Source organism: Prionailurus bengalensis, chromosome C2 (genome assembly GCF_016509475.1).
Source record: "Prionailurus bengalensis isolate Pbe53 chromosome C2, Fcat_Pben_1.1_paternal_pri, whole genome shotgun sequence".
NCBI lineage: Eukaryota > Metazoa > Chordata > Mammalia > Carnivora > Felidae > Prionailurus > Prionailurus bengalensis.
Genome location: NC_057350.1, coordinates 67,607,301 through 67,629,911, shown reverse-complemented (window position 1 = coordinate 67,629,911; position 22,611 = coordinate 67,607,301). Strand labels below are relative to the sequence as shown.

The following is a 22,611-nucleotide window of genomic DNA, read 5'->3' as shown; positions in this document are numbered from 1 at the left end:
CATGCTGGGACTGGTTCTGTCATATCCACAGTTACTGTGTATGTATATTCATTATCATGTTCTAATGCCAAGATATCTAGATTTGGCCTCTTCTCAGAGGCTACCATTTAGCAGGGAAATGGTAGGGAGCTATAGAAGCTGACACTGTATTTGAACTTAGGACTCTAGGAAGATTTTCTACCTTAATACTTTTTTTTTCTTTAATAACCTCTTAGGAAAGTCTATGTAGAGATAGCAACAGGAAGAGAATGGTTGTAGCAGCAACAGAAGCAGCAGGAGTATCAGTTAGCTATTCATTGAGATCCTGGTGAACTTAAATGGTAAAGTAGGAGTAGGGTAGGAGTGAGGAGTGAAATCAAAGATTAATAAGACATGGCTCTGCTCTATAAAGCTTAGAGAAATCACATTCACCAATTTGTATCAGAATTGTCTTATTACTTGTGATCCAATTGGATTATAAATATGTTGAGGATTGCAATAGAATCTTATTAAGTCTTATATCTAATATATTGAGCACAGTGCCTGGCACACTAGGGAGAATAAATATTTTTTGAATGAGTGAGTGAATAAAATGTTGAAATAACTTATCATGCCATATGATTTTGAGATAGCTTACCAATGAGGAAAAGGAACATCATGCCATTAGGAAATAGACCTGAAAGATCTTGATTTTGGTGGGCAAGATTTGTAGGGAGGATACCATCGCCTGTGAAAACCATGACATGATGACCTTTAAAGGAGGTGTTGGTTGATACTAAATTTTCAATAATTCTTGAGCACTATTCCAAGTGCACAGACTGGTTTAATTCACTAAGTAGTGGAGAAGGGAATTACGGTCATATTTATGTTTTGTAGTAGGGTGATTCACTAGCCTATCACTTCCAACAAAAACATTTCTTAAAATCACTTCTTTCTTCTTGATCTGATCTTGTTTTTCTAAGCAACTTCCTAACATCAGTATGGTTGCCCTGGCTGTTTTCCCCCATAGAAAAGTCAATACACTGAATAACTGTCATAAATGTATTTGATGTCTCATTGTACATACATTTCTACAAGGTTGCCAATAAAGAAGTGTCTGAGTAATAAGAGGCAGTTTTCTCTGAGTTAGCCCTGATTTAGCTAATCATTGATTTTTAGATCCAGAATACTTATAGTAGGACCACTTATGATACCTGAAATGTCTTGAAAAAGGATCATCTACTATGTGAAATCTAATTTTTGTGTTAGGGTTAGAAATTTGTATCACCTGCAATATATTATAGTAATGACAGCTACTTACTGTATAAGATATTGGGTCTTTTAAAATTTTTCTTGAAATTGTGAAATTTTGTAAAATCTAGGAATGGTGGTTGTGGATGAATTGCATATGCTGGGAGACTCTCACCGAGGGTATCTGCTGGAACTTTTGCTGACTAAGATTTGCTATATTACTCATAAGTCAGCATCTTGGTAAGTACCTGAAATAACTGAGTTCCTGAGATTCTAGCAATGTTGAGAAAGGGTCTGCAAAATAGATATGAATTAAATAAATTAAAGAAGTAGAATAGTACCTATTTAGAACAAACTCATGTATAGCAGTTAGTTTTTATTCCAAAAGAAGTACATAAGACTGAGAGTGGTTTTATTTTGTAAACATTTAAAAATTTCTGACTACTCACCATTTTTATGATAAAATTTTAAAAATCCAGTTTTTGTATTTGTCAGTTATACATTCATTGTATTTAAGTAGTCAAAGCTAATTTTGAAAAATAGCATTTCTTCATCCTCCACTTATCAGAGGTAACTACTTTCAACTCTCATAGCTTTAAAAACAATTATTTACAGTGTTATCTCTAAATGTAACTACTTGAGTTTTTAGTTTTACAGTTTATATTGATTACTTACTGTGGAAGATGAAGATCTAGCTCTTTTTCTCTCATTTCAGTATGTATGTATGTATTTATTTTTTACTTTTCTTTAAATCCAAGTTAGTTAACATATAGTATAAGAATGGTTTCAGGAATAGAATTTAGTGATTCATCACTTATATGTAACCCCCAGTGCTCATTCCAACAAGTGCCCTCCTTAATGCCCATTACCCATTTAGCCCGTCTCCCCACCTACCTCCCCTCCAGCAACCTTCAGTTTGTTTTCTGTATTTAAGAGTCTCTTATGGTTTGCCTCCCCCTATTTTTATCTTATTTTTCCTTCCTTCCCCTATGTTCATCTGTTTTGTTTCTTAAATCCTACATATGAGTGAAATCATATGATAGTTTTTTTTCTGCCTGATTTATTTCATTTAGCATACTGTTGTAAATGGCAAGATTTCATTCTTTTTGATCACCAAGTAATATTCCATTGTATGTATATGTGTATATATATACATATATATATATGTATATAACATACATATATATATATATGTATATAACACATCTTTTTTATTCATTTGTCGGTCGATGGACATTTGGGCTCTTTCCATAATTTGGCTATTGTTGATAGTGCTGTTATAAACATTGGGGTACATGTGCCCCTTCAAATCCTAGCTCTTTTTTATGTTCTTTACTTACCCAACCGAGTCTCCCATCACCTCCCCTCCACCCCACAGTCTCTGTCTTCTCATCACCTTCCCATTCTCCAAATACTGTTATGTCATAATTTTGCTCAGATCAATATTTAGTGTTATGCTGTTAGGACTATACATGCCATTGCCAACTGAGCCATGTAGTATATATTGTGACTACTTTTACTTTCTAAATAATGTTTTATTTTCTCTGAAATTAATAAATGTTTTTTTTGTTTATTTGTTTGATGGCCTGTGTTTTGTTGTTGTTGTTTTTCTTTTATTTTGTATTTATTATGTGAGTGTGTGAACTGGAGAGAAGAGGAGAGGGAGGGAGAGAGGGAATCTTAAGCAGACTCCATGCTCAGCATGGAATCTGATGCAGGACTCCATCCCACAATCCTGGGATTATGACCTGAACTGAAATCAAGAGTGGGACGCTCAACTGACTGAGCCACCCGGGCACCCTAATGGTTTGGTTTTCTATGTCCTTATCACTGATTGACCTCCAGCCTATTTCCCACTTATGTAAATTTTCATCCAATATGTTTTTTTTTTTTTTTTTTTTTTTTTAATTTTTTTTTTTTTTTTTTCAACGTTTATTTATTTTTGGGACAGAGAGAGACAGAGCATGAACGGGGGAGGGGCAGAGAGAGAGGGAGACACAGAATCGGAAACAGGCTCCAGGCTCTGAGCCATCAGCCCAGAGCCCGACGCGGGGCTCGAACTCACGGACCGCGAGATCGTGACCTGGCTGAAGTCGGACGCTTAACCGACTGCGCCACCCAGGCGCCCCTCATCCAATATGTTTTAACACATTTGCTATTATACCAAATTCATCTTCTTGAAGTTTCTCCAAAAGCCTTCTGAACTGTTCCAATCTGGATAGGTGGGTAAACTATATATGTATGTGCTGCACAGCACTCATTTTAGGATCTTTCTTTATCATTATCATTCATTCCTATTACTTTTTGCTTGAATCAGAGCACCCCTTTTTTGGATAATTTATGTTTTCCTCATTTTGGTGAGGACATCTTTCAAGAAAATCCACTTTATTTTAGTGTACAAGCTATTACGCATGTGATTTTTTTGAAAATTTTCATGTCTGAAATGTTTTATAGCTATTTCATAGATTGTCCAGGTATAAAAGTCAAGATTTCCTTTAGAGTTTTTAAGACATTGGGGCGCCTGGGTGGCGCAGTCGGTTAAGCATCCGACTTCAGCCAGGTCACGATCTCGCGGTCCGGGAGTTCGAGCCCCGCGTCCGGCTCTGGGCTGATGGCTTGGAGCCTGGAGCCTGTTTCCGATTCTGTGTCTCCCTCTCTCTCTGCCTCTCCCCCGTTCATGCTCTGTCTCTCTCTGTCCCAAAAATAAATAAACGTTGAAAAAAAAATAGAGTTTTTAAGACATTACTTCATTTTCTTGTTAGTGTTGAGAAATCCCATGCCATGCTTATCCTTTGTCCTTTGTATAAAATGTTTTAATTTTCTCTGGGAGTTTTTAGGACTCCTTTTATTCATCAGTGTTGTGAAATTTCATGCTGATGTGTCTTCGTGTTCCATTTTTCTTCATTGTACTTAGTACTCAATAGATTCTTTCAATCTGGGAGCTCTTATGTTTCAGTCTAGGGAGATTTTAACACCTTTTGCAGTATATGAGAAAACATGGAGATAATCATCTATATCTTAAAGCAGTAGGGATATAGAAGATGTGACTAATACAATTACCAAATTTGACCTAATGGATGTATGTAGAAGAATTACCAAATACAAGCAGAATGTTCCTTTCAATGAACATAGTAAATTTGTACTAATGCTGAGCCATAAAGCAATATATTTTAAAGGGTTTAAGTCACTTAAAATCTATTCTCTGACAAATGGGATTCAACTAGAAATAAATATAGGAGAGGCATGACTAGAAAATTCACACTGGAAATTGGGAAAAACATTTTGACCCATTTATGGGTCAAAAAAGTAATCACAGTAGAAATTGGAAGATAGTTTGAAGGCATGTTTCCTAACAAAACTTTTGAAATGTAGCTAAAGTTTAAAGGGAACTTGATAGTATAAAGTGCATATATTATTAAAGAAGAGAGACTGAAAAATTAATGCATTATTCATCTCAAGAACTTAGAAAAAGAATAGTAAAATAATGCCACAGAAAGTAGAAGGAAAGAAATAAAGACAAGAGCAAAACTTATTGAAAGAGGAAAGTTATTATCTAGAACACTCACACACTTCTATGATCAAGAAGAAAAAACCCAATACGTCAATGGGCAAGCACCTTCAACAGGCATTTATAAGATGGTATCCAAATGGTCCATAAACATGAAATGGTCTTAATATCATTACTAATCAAGGAAATGTAAACTACTTCTTCAAGGGGGTATTACCACACACTTTCCAAAATGGCTAACATTAAAAAGATTGGCATTTGCAGCAACGTGGATGGAACTGGAGGGTATTATGCTAAGTGAAATAAGTCAGAGAAAGATATATGGTTCCACTCATATGTGGAATTTGAGAAACACAACCGATGAATATAGGGGAAGGGAGGGAAAAATAAGTTACAAACAGGGAGGAAAACCATAAGAGACTCTTTTTTTAAAAAAAAAAAATTTTTTTTCAACGTTTATTTATTTTTGGGACAGAGAGAGACAGAGCATGAACGGGGGAGGGGCAGAGAGAGAGGGAGACACAGAATTGGAAACAGGCTCCAGGCTCTGAGCCATCAGCCCAGAGCCTGACGCGGGGCTCGAACTCCCGGACCGCGAGATCGTGACCTGGCTGAAGTCGGACACTTAACCGACTGCGCCACCCAGGCGCCCCATAAGAGACTCTTAAATACAGAGAACAAACTAAGGGTTGATGGGATGGGGGCTTGGGGGTTGGAAAATACGGGTGATGGGCATTAAGGGGGGTATATGTTGGGATGAGCACTGGGTGTTATATGTAAGTGATGAATCATGGAATCCACTCCTGAAGCCAAGACTACACTGTATGTTAGCTAACTCGACAATAAATTAAAAAAGAAAAAAAGATTGGCATCTTTTTTTTTTTTTTACTAAGTGGTGACAAGATGTGAACAATAAAACACACATGGATTATGGAGATACTTTGGTACCGTCTCTGGAAACCAGTTTGACATTAATAAAATTGAAGATAAGCTATAACCCAGTAATTTTATTTGTAGGTGTGTACCTTAAAAATGACTTGGTGTATGTCCTGAAGGACATGTACAAAAATATTGTTAGCAACACTATTTGTAATTAACACTATGTGTCTTTTAACATCATTTTCGTTTATTTTTTACAGCCAGACAGATTTAGCCAGTCCTCTGTCTAATGCCGTGCAGATTGTTGGCATGAGTGCTACTCTTCCTAATTTGGAGCTTGTGGCTTCCTGGTTAAATGCTGAACTCTACCACACCAACTTTCGTCCTGTACCACTGTTGGAGTCAGTAAAAATTGGAAATTCTATATATGATTCTTCAATGAAGCTTGTGAGGGAATTTCAGCCCAGTCTACAAGTAAAAGTAAGTCAGTATTCTTCGATCAGTATTCCCAGTGTTTGATTGCATTTTCTAGCAAGTCGTTAACATTTTTTGAGCTATATAAGTTAGTGGTTGCAAAGTAGTTGAATATGCTTTACATCACCATCAGAAGGATTATTAATATTTTTTTTATTAAAAAAATTTTTTGTTTATTTATTTTTGAGAGAGAGAGAGTCAGAGTGTGAGCAGGGGAGGGGCAGAGAGAGAGGGAGACACAGAATCCAAAGCAGGCTCTAAGCTGTCAGCACAGAGCCCAAAGCTCGAACCTGTGAACCACAAGATCATGACCTGAGCCGAAGTCGATTGCTCAATCGACTGAACCACCCAGGTGCCCCAGAAGGATTACTTAATATTAAGCTAATTGGTTTCATCTTAAATAACTGGTGGTGATGGTGAGAGAGGAAATGTAGTTGTGCCTTGAATTTAAATGATTATCGTTTTGTGGGGCACCTGCGTGGCTCAGGTGGTTAGGCGTCCGACTCTTAGTTTCAGTTCAGGTCATGATCTCACAGTTGCTGGGTTTGAGCCCTGCATCAGGCTCTGTTCACGGTGCAGGGCCTGCTTGAGATTCTCTCTCTCCCTCTCTCTCTGCCCCTCCCCCTCCCCCACTCATACTCTGTCTGTCAAACTTAAAAAAAAAATTATCATTTCCAGTAAGTATAAGTAATAGAAAATAATATAAATAATAAGCAATAACTAATTTTGTAGATTGTTCTTTTTAACTGGGAAAAGATTTTCTTATGGTTTAGTTTACTTACTAAATACTAATGTGGAAAATGAAACTTTTGTTAAGTAGTAATTATAATATATAGTAAAGGGGAAAAACATTTTTGGAGTCAGACCTATTTCTGGTATTCCATAGAGATTCTTGATATGGCTGATATTAGTTGAATCACAAAACCTCTCTGAACATACTGTCTTCCTCTATAAAATGAGATGTAACACTTATTGTAAGAATGAAGTATGGTTTTAAAAAACTGGCATCTAGGGGCGCCTGGGTGGCGCAGTCGGTTGAGCGTCCGACTTCAGCCAGGTCACGATCTCGCGGTCCGGGAGTTCGAGCCCCGCGTCAGGCTCTGGGCCGATGGCTTGGAGCCTGGAGCCTGTTTCCGATTCTGTGTCTCCCTCTCTCTCTGCCCCTCCCCCGTTCATGCTCTGTCTCTCTCTGTCCCAAAAATAAATAAAAAACGTTGAAAAAAAAAATTAAAAAAAAAAAACCTGGCATCTAGGAAGTGTTTGATGAATGATAAATTTCCTCACACACCGATAAATACAGTTAAAAAATTTTAGTTCACAGTATTTTTTTAGGTCTGATTTTTCAATCCTGACATTAAAAAACTGATTCATCATCTGTGGAGGGGGGCATCTTCACATTTTATAAAGAGCTGTGCCTCTGAGTACTGAAACAGCTGGAGTTGGTAATAGGAGTAAATTCACGTTTCAGTACTCTCATAGGTATGCATTTGTAGCCTCTGTATGCCTGGCATGGAATCTTATTCAGTTGTTTGGCTCAGTACCCCAAACTGCAGCACACTGTGCCTTGGTTACCTCAATGAAATATATATGTAAACACATTTATTTACTGTCCTATTAATCTCTTTCTTTTTTTTTTTTAAATTTTTTTTCAACGTTTATTTATTTTTGGGACAGAGAGAGACAGAGCATGAACGGGGGAGGGGCAGAGAGAGAGAGGGAGTCACAGAATCAGAAACAGGCTCCAGGCTCTGAGCCATCAACCCAGAGCCCGACGCGGGGCTCAAACTCCCGGACCGCGAGATCGTGACCTGGCTGAAGTCGGGGCTCGAACTCCCGGACCGGGAGATCGTGACCTGGCTGAAGTCGGACGCTTAACCGACTGCGCCACCCAGGCGCCCCAATCTCTTTCTATTATTATGTCTATGCCTCCACCCTATTTGAATCACTTGACCCTTATTCGGATTATTGAAATAGTCTCCTAATTGATCTTTCTATTTCCCACCTTCTCCCTTTCAGTCTATGCTTAAATCAGGAGCTAGTGATCTATTTAAAATGAGCATCCAAGGGGTGCCTGGGTGGCTCAGTCCGTTGAGCGTCTGACTTCAGCTCAGGTCATGATCTCACAGTCTGAGTTCGAGCCCCGCATCGGGCTCTGTGCTGACAGCTCAGAGCCTGGAGCCTGCTTCAGATTCTGTGTCTCCCTCTCTCTCTGCCCCTCCCCTGCTCATACTCTCTCTCTGTCTCCAAAATAAATAAAAACATTAAAAAAATTTTCTTTTTAAATGAGCATCCGATCACATAACCATTATGTTCCCAAACTTGGAATGCTTCCTTGTTTCATTTTGAATGAAGGCCAGCCTCTTTTTGGTAGCCTATAATGTCCTATGTGATCTGTCCCCAGCCCCTTAGTGCTCTGACCTCACCTACTACATTCCTTCTCACTCCCACCACAGCCACATTGCTGTTCTATGAATCTTCTACCTCACTACCAAGATTCTACCAAGAATCTTCTACCTCAGGTTCTCTCTGTCTGGAATGCTTTCCCCCCACTCGTCAGCATGGTTTACTCTTTCACCTTTGGACCTTTACTCAAATGCCACTTTCTGAGACCTTCCCTGCCTAACTCATCTAAATTATAATGTCCTCCCTTTCCTGGTCCCTATTTTCCATTTTATTTTTAGCACTCTTCAAAATTCTGTGTGTTTTACTTAGCTTGTTTTTGTTATTATCAATCCCTTCTTACTGGAGTAGTAAAATTCTGAGGGCAGAGCTTTTTTTCTGCTTTGTTCTTTATCTCCAGTACCTAGAACAGTATCTGGTATGTAGTAAATGTTTGTTCATCAAGTGAATGAATGAATGAATTAATCCAATTAAACACACTGACCTTCCAGTTTTGAGAACTCACTGGGCTACTAGACATTTACATATACTTTGTTCTACCTGAAATTACCTTGCATCATAAGGAAGCTTATTTCTTTTTTTTTTTTCTCTTGCTTTTTCTTTGTTACTGACTTTGTAACTGGTTTTTATTATACCTTTCAGTAGAAAAAAACCTTCCCCAATAAGCAAAATGAGTGACTTGAAACTGATGTGAAATGTTTTGAAAGACCACTAAAATGACTATTTCTCTTTCTTTTTTAGGGAGATGAGGACCATGTTGTTAGTTTATGTTATGAGACCATTTGTGATAACCATTCAGTATTACTTTTCTGTCCATCAAAGAAATGGTGTGAGAAGTTGGCAGATATCATTGCCCGTGAGTTTTATAACCTACACCATCAAGCTGAGGGTAAGTTACTGATGGAAATGAAAGCCTCTATTTTCAGTATATTTGCTTAAAAATAATGTTAATGATTATATAATAAAGTATAGTTCTCTTTGATCATTGCCTCCACCTGCCCACTGGACACTCCTTTACAAAACTATGCTCCTCTCCTTATCCTCATTATAGACAATATATACATAAACTCAGACTAACCTTCAGATTTTTGTAATACTGGATTTATACAGGTGCATACTACTAAACATACAAGATTCTTCATCTGGGGTCCATGGGCTTTGAGAGATATCTTTGAAGCCCCTAAATTATATATAAAATTTCATATACACATTTTTCTGGAGAAATCAGACATCTCTCTCTTTATATTTCCAAACTCTAAGAAAGAATCACACACATATACTTATGTATGTATATAAACACATATGTATTTTAAAATCAGCTTTATTGAGGCTTAATTTATACACAATACAATGTACCCATTTGAATTATATAATTAATGAATTTTAACAATTGTATACATTTGTTTAATCCCTACTCTAATGAACATATAGAACATTTTTTCCTAAAATGTAATCTTTGCTCTTTAGCTATCAATCTCCTCTCTATTCTTAGCCCCAGGCAACCTCTGATCTGCTTTCTATTTCTCTAGATTAGTTGTGACTTTTCTAATAATTTCATATAAATGAAATTACATAGTATGTATGTGTGTTTTATGTTTGGCTTCTTTCAGCATGGTATTTTTAAGATTCATCCAGGTTGTTAAATCTATCAAACTGATTCTTTTTTATTGCTGAGTAATAATTTAGTGTATAGCTATGACTATTAGTATATATTTTACTGATTCTAGGATGAGCCCTGTTCCCTCACCACTTTTGCTAACCTGTGGTCCCTTGGGGTCCAAGATAGGTATAGAGAAGACAGAGACCAACCAGTTCTGGTCACAGAATATTAGGATATTTTATGAATTCATTATGCTACTGCAGTCATGAGGATAGGTGATAGATACCTCAAGCTTAGATCTAATAAGTAAACTTTGCTTGAAGTTTATTTTGGGAAGACTCCAGCCCAACATTATAATACTGCTTTTATTTCCCTCCTAATTGATGTTTCCTATACTATGCCATTTATATTCTTTATGTTGTACCATAATAACTTAAATTCCTTTGATAGACAGAAATATTATTATTACCTTCTTTGCTTGAGATTCTGTCATTTTGATTTATCACAAGGGTTCCCAAATCCTGGTGCTTAAATTGGAGCCTGGGTTATGATGAACTTTTCACTAGAAAAGTAAAGACAAGGCAGCACATTTTTTGTAAAGCTGAAGTTTAAATTCTGAAATTATCCCTACTAATTTCTTTTATGTTAAGATGACTTTTCTTAGGAAATAAAGGTATCAATCAATGGTAGTTTTAAAAAAATGTTTAATTGTACTTAGCATAATAAAACATTGACAAGCCTCTCTGAGTCTTTAAAAATTTTTTTTAATTAAAAAAAAACGTTTTTTTAAAATGTTTATTTATTTTTGAGAGAGACAGAAACAGAATGTGAGTGGATTAGGGGCAGAGAGAGAGGGAGACACAGAATCCAAAGCAGGTTCCAGGCTCTGAGCTGTCAGCACAGAGCCCAACATGGGGCTTGAACTCACAAGCTGTGAGATCATGACCGGAGCCAAAGTCGGACGCTCCACCGACTGAGCCACCCAGTGCCCCCCAATTTTTTTTTTTAATGTTTATTTATTTTTGAGAGAGAGAGTGAGACAGAGTGTGAGCGGGGGGGGGGGGGGGGGGGCAGAGAAAGGGAGACACAGAATCCAAAGCAGGCTCCACGCTCTGAGCTGTCAGCACAGAGCCCAATGTGGGGCTCGACCTCACGGACCACGAGATCATGTCCTGAGCTAAAGTTGGACGCCCAGCCAACTGAGCTACCCAGGCGCCCCTCTGAGTCTTTAAAATTTTAAGAAAAGTTTACCTAAAATATTTTTTTAATTAGGAAATAGAAGCTATATTAAAAATATATCTTATGAGAAATTTGCTAGTTCAGAAATCCAAAAGTTTGGGAGATTCTTTAAAGAAAACATAGTTCCTACACCTAAAAAAGTTGAGGTCTTACTTAATAAGGGAGCAGGTTACACAGAGAGACAAAAACAGAAGGTAATGTGTGATTAATTACCACATTAGTGGCAAATAGGCTAGAAAAATTGTCACACAGAAATAGGTTCCTAGGTGGTTCTGACACTGCTGGTTGGTGGGACACACTTTGAGCAAGGATTTTTTTTTTTTTTTTTTGCACACATTTTAATCATTTTTATTGAGCATTGGCACTTCCATTTTTCTGAACCTTTAGGGGGACATTCTATATTTGCTTTTTATTCATCCTTCCTTTCAGTCTTTTTATTCAAACAAGACATTTAGTCTGATATCAAGTAATGCTGGTTTCAAAGGCTTAGCGCCTTCTCACAAAGAAAATGACATTTCCGAGTATTCTCTACCATATACAAACACTTACAGTTATTTAAAACTAGATTTTATATACCTATACCTATACCAAATGGTCCGCTGAATTTTCTGTTTGGCCATTTAATATATCTGACTTTTGCATGGAGGCAATTATGCACAAGGTGATCCACATCCTTGCAAAAACTGGTATATAAAATGATTTTCAGAGAATTTAAAGGCTGTCATTACTAGAATTATAAGTGGAGAATCTAGAATTATTATTGGTCAGTATTAAGTCTATTGGCGTTCTGTTAAGTTTGTTTTCTCTCTCTCCCATCATCTCCTCTATGACCATTTCCTATTTGGAATGCCATTTCTTGGGCTCCTACTTGAGACTCAAGGATGCCTATTGTGTGAGAGTATACTGATGAGTAAGGATTTTGATTTTTAGGCTCTGAGTGGTAGTATCTGTAATCCTCTCCTTCCCTAGCTGGGTCCTTTGTCCCCTCTTGTGGGCTTGGTCTCACTCTACTACAGTGCTTTCTAAACTGTGGTGCACATTAGAATCATCTGGGAGATTTAAAAATTCCTTATGTCCAGGTTGCATCCTATTACATCTCAATGGCCAGGAATGAGAGCCAGCCATCAGTATTTTTAAAAGATGTTCAGCTAATTATTATATATGGTAATTTTAGAACCATTGCCCTGATATTTAGCTCTGTCCTGACTTAGGCAGATAGCACTTAAGGAGGTCTATCCAGAGGTGAACAGTGTTGATAATTTTTCTGTGACAGGATTGGTAAGATCATCTGAACTTCCACCGGTGGTACTGGAACAAAAGAGTCTCCTAGAAGTGATGGATCAGTTAAAACGTTCACCTTCAGGACTGGACTCTGTATTACAAAAAACTATACCTTGGGGAGTAGCATTTCATCATGCAGGTATCCATATTTGTAATCTGTTATTAAGAAGCCCCCTCCAGATATCCTCATAATTCCTTCACATTTATATTTGTGTGCATTTGATTTATTGTCAGTCTAATACTCTTAGATTTCATTTTAAGAAATTGTGTGATTAAGATTAAACAAGAATAAAACATGTTTAGTTTACTTATCTGTATAGTATATAAAACTACATAAAGGCTTTTTTGTTCCCTTGGAGAAGTGAATTCTATAATTGTTACCTTTCTACATTTTGTTTTCTTAAAATTTAGGTTAGACAGGTATTTGCTACCCTAATTTTATGCTACTCTGAGTGTTTCCTTTTATCTTAAGGGGTATTGAAATATACTTACAAATATATCAAAATCAAATTAATTTTAGAAATTGTCATATTGTATTTTGAGAGCACTAGAAGTGTTTAAAAATAAAACAGGTCAAAATTGCAAGGATTATACAGTCACTGAACTAAAAACTTCTTTCAGAGAGTGGTTTGTCCATGATTATATGTACTAAGAATATGATTAAGAATATATAGTTCCTAAAATTAGGAATTTAACCTTTTCAATTTATTTAAAATTTTCATTACATGTACATAAATAAATTTTAAAATATATGTGTATATATAAGCATACAGGATATTTTTTTTTAAATTTTTTTTTCAACGTTTATTTATTTTTGGGACAGAGAGAGACAGAGCATGAATGGGGGAGGGGCAGAGAGAGAGGGAGACACAGAATCAGCAACAGGCTCCAGGCTCTGAGCCATCAGCCCAGAGCCTGACGTGGGGCTCGAACTCACGGACCGCGAGATCGTGACCTGGCTGAAGTCGGATGCTTAACCGACTGTGCCACCCAGGTGCCCCATCATACAGGATATTTTTATTATATATAACTTATGCATATTAATAAAATGAATACCTGTGGACTCACTACTTAATTTATAAACTAGAACCTCAATCTTTTTGATATTTTTTAAATTATTATTATTTTTTTTTTTTTTTTGAGAGAGAGGGGGACAGAGTGTGAGCAAGGGAGGGGTAGAGAGAGAGGGAGACATAGAATTGGAAGTAGGCTCCAGGCTCTGAACTATAGCACAGAGCCCAACACGGGGCTTGAACTCATGAACAGTGAACTCTTGACCTGAGCTGAAGTCTGATGCTCAACTGACTGAGCCACCCAAGCACCCAATCCTTTTGATTTTTTAAATAAAATTAAAAATAATCTAGATAAGTATATATCGTATATACTTTTTTCATTTACTTGTATATATATTCTTTAGCATTTATTTATGTCAAAACTGTGCCTGACCACACTGTGTTGGATAGACCCTGAAATTAGTGTGATGCATAAGCAATGTCTCTATGCTCAGTGAGTTCATTTTCTAGAACAGAGGTCAACAAACTACAGTCTGCTGGTTAAATCCAGCACACCATTTATTTTCATAAAGTTGTATTGGAACACAGTCATGCTCATTTGTTCTATGGCTGCTTTCATTTGACGGTGGTAGGGTTGGCACAGACCATCTGTCTTGCAAAGCCAAAAATATGTACAGAAAAAGTTTGCCCACCCTGGTCTAGAAGATGAGATAGAAGTATACTAGAGGGGCATGCAGGAGAAGATGGCAGCGTAGGAGGATGCTGGGCTCACTGCGTCCTGCTGATCACTTAGATTCCACCCACATCTGCCTAAATAACCCAGAAAACTGCCAGATGTCTACCAGAATGGATTCTCCAGAGCCAAGTAGACAAGAGGCCCACGGAAGAGGGTAGGAAGGGTGGAGGGGCGGTGCGCACTACATGGAGTGGCGGGAGGGAGCTGGTGGGGTGGAGGGGCAGCCCACCTGGCAAGGCAGAGCCCCGAGTCTGGCTTTTAAAAGTGGAGGGGCCAGACTGCGTGAGTTCTGACAGCCAGCGGGACTTAATATTTGGAATGTTATAAGTCAACAGCTCTGCTCAGAGAGTGGGAGGGCGAGAGGACAACAGGAGGGAGAGGTGTTGAGCCGCAGAAGACAGACCTCAGCTCGGCGGGGAACAAAGGCATTGGCCAGCATCATCTCCCTCTCCCATCCCCCAGCCAAAATCCCAAAGGGAACCAGTTTCTGTCACCGAACTTGCTTGCACCGCACAAACACCCAACGCTGTGCTTCTGTGGATCCATCACTCCGACAGGTCTGCCTGCCTCCCTCCCAGTGCTGTGGGGCCCCTTCTGCAGGGGACCACCCATGGCAAAGCGAGCTAAGCCTGCCCCTCCTGCCCCTGTGCACCTTGCGGATCCACCTCGGCTAATACTCCAGATCCCATAGAAGCAGCACCAAAAGCCTGGCAGTGTGCAAGTAGCCCCCACAGGGGCCACACCACTCCACAGTGAGTCCTGCCCCTGGGAGAGGGGAAGATAAGGTACACACCAGTCTGACTGTGGCCCAAGCTGTGGGCTGGGGACAGACATCAGGTCTGACTGCGGCCCCGCCCACCAACACAAGTTATTCTAGACAGCACAAGGGAAGTGCCCTGCAGTTCCTCGCCACTCCAGGGACTATCCAAAATGATGAAACGGAAGAATTCTCCTCAAAAGAAACTCCAGGAAGTAGCAACAGCTAACGAATTGATCAAAAATGATTTAAGCAATATAACGGAACATGAATTTAAAATAATAGTCATAAAATTAATCGCTGGGCTTGAAAAAAGTATACAGGATGGCAGAGAATCTATTGCTACAGAGATCAAGGGACTAAGAAACAGGAGGAGCTAAAAAATGCTATAAATGAAGTGTAAAATAAAATGGAGGTGCCCATAGCTCAGATTGAAGAGGCAGAGGAGAGAATAGGTGAATTAGAAGTTAAAATTATGGAAAAAGAGGAAGCTGAGAAAAAGAGAGATAAAATCCAGGAGTATGAGGGGAGAATTAGAGAACTGAATGATGCAATGAAACACAACAATAGCTGTATAATAGGAATTCCAGAGGAGGAAGAGAAAAAGAAAGGGGCTGAAGGTGTACTTGAACAAATCATAGCTGAGAACTTCCCTGATCTGGAGAAGGAAAAAGGCATTGAAATCCAAGAGGCACAGAGAACTCCCTTCAGACGTAACTTGAATCAATCTTCTGCAGGACATAGCATAGTGAAACTGGCAAAATACAAGGATAAAGAGAAAATTCTGAAAGCAGCTAGGGATAAACACACTCTAACATATAAAGGGAGACCGATAAGATTAGTGACAGATCTATCTACTGAAACTTGGCAAGCCAGAAAGGAATGGCAGGAAATCTTCAATGTGATGAACAGAAAAAAATTTGCAGTCAAGAATCCTTTATCCAGCAAGTCTGTTCAAAATAGAAGGAGAGATAAAGGTCTTCCCAAACAAACAAAAACTGAAGGAATTCATCACCACTAAACCAGCCCTACAAAGAGATCCTAAGGGGGATTCTGTGAGTGAAATGTTGCAAGGACCACAAAGTACCAGAGACATCACTACAAGCATGAAACCTACAGACATCACAATGACTCTAAACCCGTATCTTTCTATAATAACACTGAGTGTAAATGGACTAAATGTTCCAATCAAAAGACATAGGGTAATGGAATGGATAAAAAAAAAAGACCCTTCTATTTGCTGTTTACAAGAGACTCGTTTTAGACCTGAGGACACCTTCGGATTGAAAGTGAGGGGATAGAGAACTATCTATCATGCTACTGGAAGTCAGAAGAAAGCTGGAGTAGCCATACTTATATCAGACAAACTAGACTTTAAATTAAAGGCAATAACAAGAGATGAAGAAGAGCATTATATAATAATCACAGGGTCTATCCATCAGGAAGAGCTAACAATTATAAATGTCTATGCGCCAAATACAGGAGCCCCCAAATATATAAAACAATTACACAAACATAAGCAACTTTATTGATAAGAATGTGGTAATTACAGGGGACTTTAATACTTCACTTACAACAATGGATAGATCATCTAGACACAGGATCAATAAAGAAACAAGGGTCCTGAGTGATACATTGGATCAGATGGACTTGACAGATATATTTAGAACTCTGTATCCCAAAGCAACAGAATATACTTTCTTCTCAAGTGCACATGGAACATTCTCCAAGATAGATCACATATTGGGTCACAAACAGCCCTTCTTAAGTATAAAAGAATTGAGATCATACCATGCATATTTTCAGATCACAATGCTATGAAGCTTGAAATCAACCACAGGAAAAAGTCTGGAAAACCTCCAAAAGCATGGAGGTTAAAGAACATCCTACTAAAGAATGAATGAGTCAACCAGGCAATTAGAGAAAAAATTAAAAAATATATGGAAACAAATGAAAATGAAAATACAACAATCCAAACGCTTTGGGATGCAGCAAAAGCAGTCCTGAGAGGAAAATACATTGCAATCCAGGCCTATCTCAAGAAACAAAAAAAACCCAATTACAAAATCTAACAGCACACCTAAAGGAAATAGAAGCAGAACAGCAAAGACACCCCAAACCCAGCAGAAGAAGAGAAATAATAAAGATCAGAGCCGAAATAAACAATATAGAATCTAAAAGAACTGTAGAGCAGATCAACGAAACCAAGAGTTGGTTTTTTGAAAAAATAAACAAAATTGATAAACCTCTAGCCAGGCTTCTCAAAAAGAAAAGGGAGATTACCCAAATAAAATCATGAATGAAAATGGAATTATTACAACCAGTCCCTCAGAAATACAAGCAATTATCAGGGAATACTATAAAAAATTATATGCCAACAAACTGGACAACCTGGATGAAATGGACAAATTCCTAAACACCCACACACTTCCAAAACTCAATCAGGAAGAAATAGAAAACTTGAACAGACCCATAACCAGCAAAGAAATTGAATCAGTTATCAAAAATCTCCCAACAAGTAAGAGTCCAGGACCAGATGGCTTCCCAGGGGAATTCTACCAGACATTTAGAGCAGAGATAATACCTATCCTTCTCAAGCTATTCCAAAAACTAGAAAGGGAAGGACAACTTCCAGACTCATTCTATGAGGCCAGCAATACTTTGATTCCTAAACCAGACAGAGACCCAGTAAAAAAAGAGAACTACAGGCCAATATCCCTGATGATGATGATGATGGATGGATGCAAAAATTCTCAATAAGATACTAGCAAATCGAATTCAACAGCATATAAAAAGAATTATACACCATGATCAAGTGGGATTCATTCCTGGGCTGTAGGGCTGGTTAAACATTCACAAGTCAATGAATGTGATACATCACATTAATGAAAGAAAAGAACCATATGATCCTGTCAATCGATGCAGAAAAAGCATTTGACAAAATTCAGCATCCTTTCGTAATAAAAACCCTCGAGAAAGTCGGGATAGAAGGAACATACTTAAACATCAAAAAAGCCATTTATGTAAAGCCCACAGCTAATATCATCCTCTGTGGGGAAAAACTGACAGCTTTCTCCCTGAGATCAGGAACATGACAGAGATGTCCACTCTCACTGCTGTTGTTTAACATAGTGTTGGAAGTGATAGCATCAGCAATTAGACAACAAAAGGAATTCAAAGGCATCAAAATTGGCAATGAAGAAGTCAAGCTTTCACTTTTTGCAGATGACATGATATTATACATGGAAAACCTGATAGACTTCACCAAAAGTCTGTTAGAACTGATACATGAATTCAGCAAAGTTGCAGGATACAAAATCAATGTACAGAAATCAGTTGCATTCTTATACACTAATAATGAAACAACAGAAAGACAAATAAACTGATCCCATTCACAATTGCACCAACAAGCATAAAATACCTAGGAATAAACCTAACCAAAGATGTAAAAGATCTGTATGCTGAAAACTATAGAAAGCTTATGAAGGAAATTGAAGAAGATATAAAGAAATGGAAAAACTTTCCATGCTCATGGATTGGAAGAACAAATATTGTCAAAATGTCAATTCTACCCAAAGCTTTCTACACATTCAATGCAATCCCAATCAAAATTGCACCAGCATTCTTCTTGAAGCTAGAACAAGCAATCCTAAAATTTGTATGGAACCACAAAGGCCCCGAATAGCCAAAGTAATATTGAAGGAGAAGACCAAAGCAGGAGGCATCACAATCCCAGACTGTAGCCTCTACTACAAAGCTGTCATCATCAAGACAGCATGGTATTGGCACAAAAACAGACACATGGACCAATGGAATAGAATAGAAACCCCAGAACTGGACCCACAAAAGTATGGCCAACTAATCTTTGACAAAGCAGGAAAGAACATCCAATGGATAAAAGACAGTCTCTTTAACAAATGGTGCTGGGAGAACTGGACAGCAACATGCAGAAGATTGAAACTATACCACTTTCTCACACCATTCACAAAAATAAACTCAAAATGGATAAAGGACCTGAATTTGGGACAGGAAACCATCAAAACCCTAGAGGAGAAAGCAGGAAAAAACCTCTCTGACCTCAGCCGCAGCAATTTCTTACTTGACACATCCCCAAAGGCAAGGGAATTAAAAGCAAAAATGAACGATTGGGACCTCATGAAGATAACTTCTGCACTGCAAAGGAAACAATCAACAAAACTAAAATGCAACCAACGGAATGGGAAAAGATATTTGTAAATGACATATCAGACAAAGGGCTAGTATCCAAAATCTATAAAGAACTCACCAACCTCCACACCCAAAAAACAAATAATCTGGTGAAGAAATGGGCAGAAAACATGAACTGACACTTCTCTAAAGAAGACATCCAGATGGCCAACAGGCACATGAAAAGATGCTCAACGTCGCTCCTCATCAGGGAGATACAAATCAAAACCACACTCAGATACCACCTCACGCCAGTCAGAGTGGCTAAAATGAACAAATCAGGAGACTATAGATGCTGGCAAGGATGTGGAGAAACGGGAACCCTCTTGTACTGTTGGTGGGAATGCAAACTAGTGCAGCCACGCTGGAAAACAGTGTGGAGGTTCCTCAGAAAATTAAAAATAGACCTACCCTATGACCCAGCAATAGCACTGCTAGCAATTTACCCAAGGGATACAGGAGTGCTGATGCATCAGGGCACTTGTACCCCAATGTTTATAGCAGCACTTTCAATAGCCAAATTATTGAAAGAGCCTAAATGTCCATCAACTGATGAATGAATAAAGAAATTGTGGTTTATATACACAATGGAATACTATGTGGCAATGAGAAAGAATGAAATATGGCCTTTTGTAGCAACGTGGATGGAACTGGAGAGTGTTATGCTAAGGGAAATAAGCCATACAGAGAAAGACAGATACCATATGTTTTCACTTTTATGTGGATCCTGAGAAACTTAACAGAAGACCATGGAGGAGGGGAAGGAAAAAAAAAAAGAGGTTAGAGAAGGAGAGAGCCAAAGCATAAGAGACTCTTAAAAACTGAGGACAAACTGAGGGTTAATGAGGGGTGGGAGATGTGTATTGAGGAGGGCACCTGTTGGGATGAGCACTGGGCATTGTATGGAAACCAATTTAACAATAAATTTCATATTTAAAAAAAATATACTAGGGGAGGCAGATTATACTCTTAAAGATAGACCGTGGTGACATAAAGATGTTGTTTATGGTCGTAACAATAGCTTGTAAAAATCGTTAGAAGTTTCTAGTAGATTCCCAGATCCATTTGTAAGTAATCAAGTACAGTATTTTCATTATATTCATTATTTCATATATTCATTAATAAATATATGTTATTGTAACTTCCTTTTGTTAGGTCTTACTTTTGAGGAGAGGGATATCATTGAAGGAGCCTTCCGTCAAGGTCAGATTCGGGTTTTGGCAGCAACTTCTACTCTTTCATCTGGGGTGAATTTACCAGCACGTCGTGTAATTATTCGGACTCCGATTTTCAGTGGTCGACCTCTAGATATTCTTACTTATAAGCAGATGGTTGGTCGTGCTGGCAGGAAAGGGGTAGACACAGTAGGTAAGTGAGTTTGATTTATTTGTAATAGCATTGGTGAAGGACAGTGTCAGTCTACTTGAAATCTGACTGATGCCTGCCAATTGATTTCTCATCATGCTGTATTTCTTTGTTATCCAAAGCACTAATGTCATGTTTTTGATTTACTTAATATTTATAATGAGTGTAAATTATAATTTTCATATATCATTAGCCATTGATTTTCTCTTAATGTAAAATTAACATTTTCTTTTATATACGGTGAAATGATTCAGTATTATTCTAATCAAAATGATTTATCATATTAGCTAGAAGATGATTTTTAATTTCCAGTATAATTTATTTAGTGCTAATGAAAGGAGTAATTTTCATGGGGCTTTAGTTCTGCTTAGGTGACTGACCTAAGACTTCAAAGGAGGGATACTGAGAGCTGGAAAGTACTCTTACATTTAGGAATAGGAATTTCACATACCATTATTTTCTCTCTAAAATGGTGCTGGTTCTGAAAACACCTTTTTAGTTTCTTCTGTCAGCAAGTAATGGTAACATTAACAGAAACCAAGCAGAAGTTTTGTCTTAAGCAATGAGGAAGAGTCTTGTTTGAATTAAATATTGAGGTAGCAGCAAATGTTATTACTAACCTGGTAGATAATTATGGGTGTGACAAAATTGTTATAAGTCTTACAACATTAAAGAGCTTTGGGAGGAAATTCTCTGTCATCTCATCTTTCTTCTCTAGGATGTATTTTATTGACTAATATTATACTGTATGTAAAAAAATAGTTCTATGGTTGCTGAAGAACATTATTGGATATCCAGGAGAAAAGGGAAAGTCTTAATGGGAAAATAAGTGGGATAGTCTGGGTGCAAAAAACTGGGTAGTATACCAAGGAAGTGACTATTAGAATAACTTGATTTGTCTGTCATCACATCTGCATTTCAACCATCAGGAAGGGGCGATGAGGAAATAAAGGACACAACTTGTCCCTTAAGGGCACTTCTCAGAAGTTGCACTAAGTATTTCTCCTCACATCCAGTCGGCCAGAACTTAGTCACATGGTTACATTTCCCAACTGCAAGAGAGGCTGGGAAATATAACCTTTAGCTGTGTGGCCATGTGCCCATCCAACATGCAGGAGTTTTATTAAAAGAAAAATGGCTATGTGTCTCAGCCCCAGTAACAAATGACTTCTCTGTCTGTAATCCCTGAAGGGCCATTGGCCTGCCTCTCTTTTAAGCCCTAAAAATTCTAATGATTAAAAAAAACGTCCAACTCCTTGGATTTCCCCTATTATAGGCATCAAAGAAGTTTATCCTGCTCTGTCTCTTACTTTACCTATAAAATGTGCAGATTACACGTGTTTAGAAAAGGTTGGGGGAAGAGACAAAAACACTCCCTTCCTATTCCTATTTGCTCTTCCCTCTGCCCTTCCTTCCAACTCTAATTTCTTAGTAGGCTCAAACTCTGGAGGGTGGAGTCTAAGTTCATTTTACACAGCTACTCTTCTTTTAGGGTCAGAGGGTCTTTAAGGTGACATAGAAGATAAGGAGATTTTATTTGCCTTGCTATATTCTTAGCTTATACTTCTCTTTCTTATAGGGAAGAATAATTGGAAAGTTGGTACCCTGGCCAAATTATCAAGCCTTAAACCAGATTAACATTTAAACAAAACTAAAATATACCATAGTAACTTTGTTTTTGAGGTCTTGGAAACTTCTGAAGTTTTGACTTTGCATAATGCTCCATTTCAGGATGACATATGCTTGCTCAGAACTTCCAGCAAGTGGAGAATGTGTGAATATAGTGTTTCATATCAATTATGAAGATATGCATACTTGGTCATGCTTTTTAGATTATGTAGCATCTTTGTAACTTCTTTACATTTTATAAATTATGTTAATGTTCCTAGACAGTTAATGGTGTTTTATTTAGATAACATTTTAATCTTTCTGTGGATTTCTTGG

General features: G+C 37.9%; 1 protein-coding gene across 1 annotated transcript in view; it reads left to right on the top strand.

The window, feature by feature from the left end:
- The window catches only part of POLQ (DNA polymerase theta), a 123,587-nt gene that overhangs the window by 5,602 nt on the left and 95,374 nt on the right, over nucleotides 1–22,611 (top strand). Inside the window, exons 5-9 of the mRNA XM_043594280.1 lie at nucleotides 1,341–1,449; nucleotides 5,857–6,076; nucleotides 9,212–9,359; nucleotides 12,583–12,729; nucleotides 20,458–20,670. Of these exons, the coding sequence (XP_043450215.1) occupies nucleotides 1,341–1,449; nucleotides 5,857–6,076; nucleotides 9,212–9,359; nucleotides 12,583–12,729; nucleotides 20,458–20,670 (837 nt within the window). The remainder of the gene's footprint in view (nucleotides 1–1,340; nucleotides 1,450–5,856; nucleotides 6,077–9,211; nucleotides 9,360–12,582; nucleotides 12,730–20,457; nucleotides 20,671–22,611) is intronic.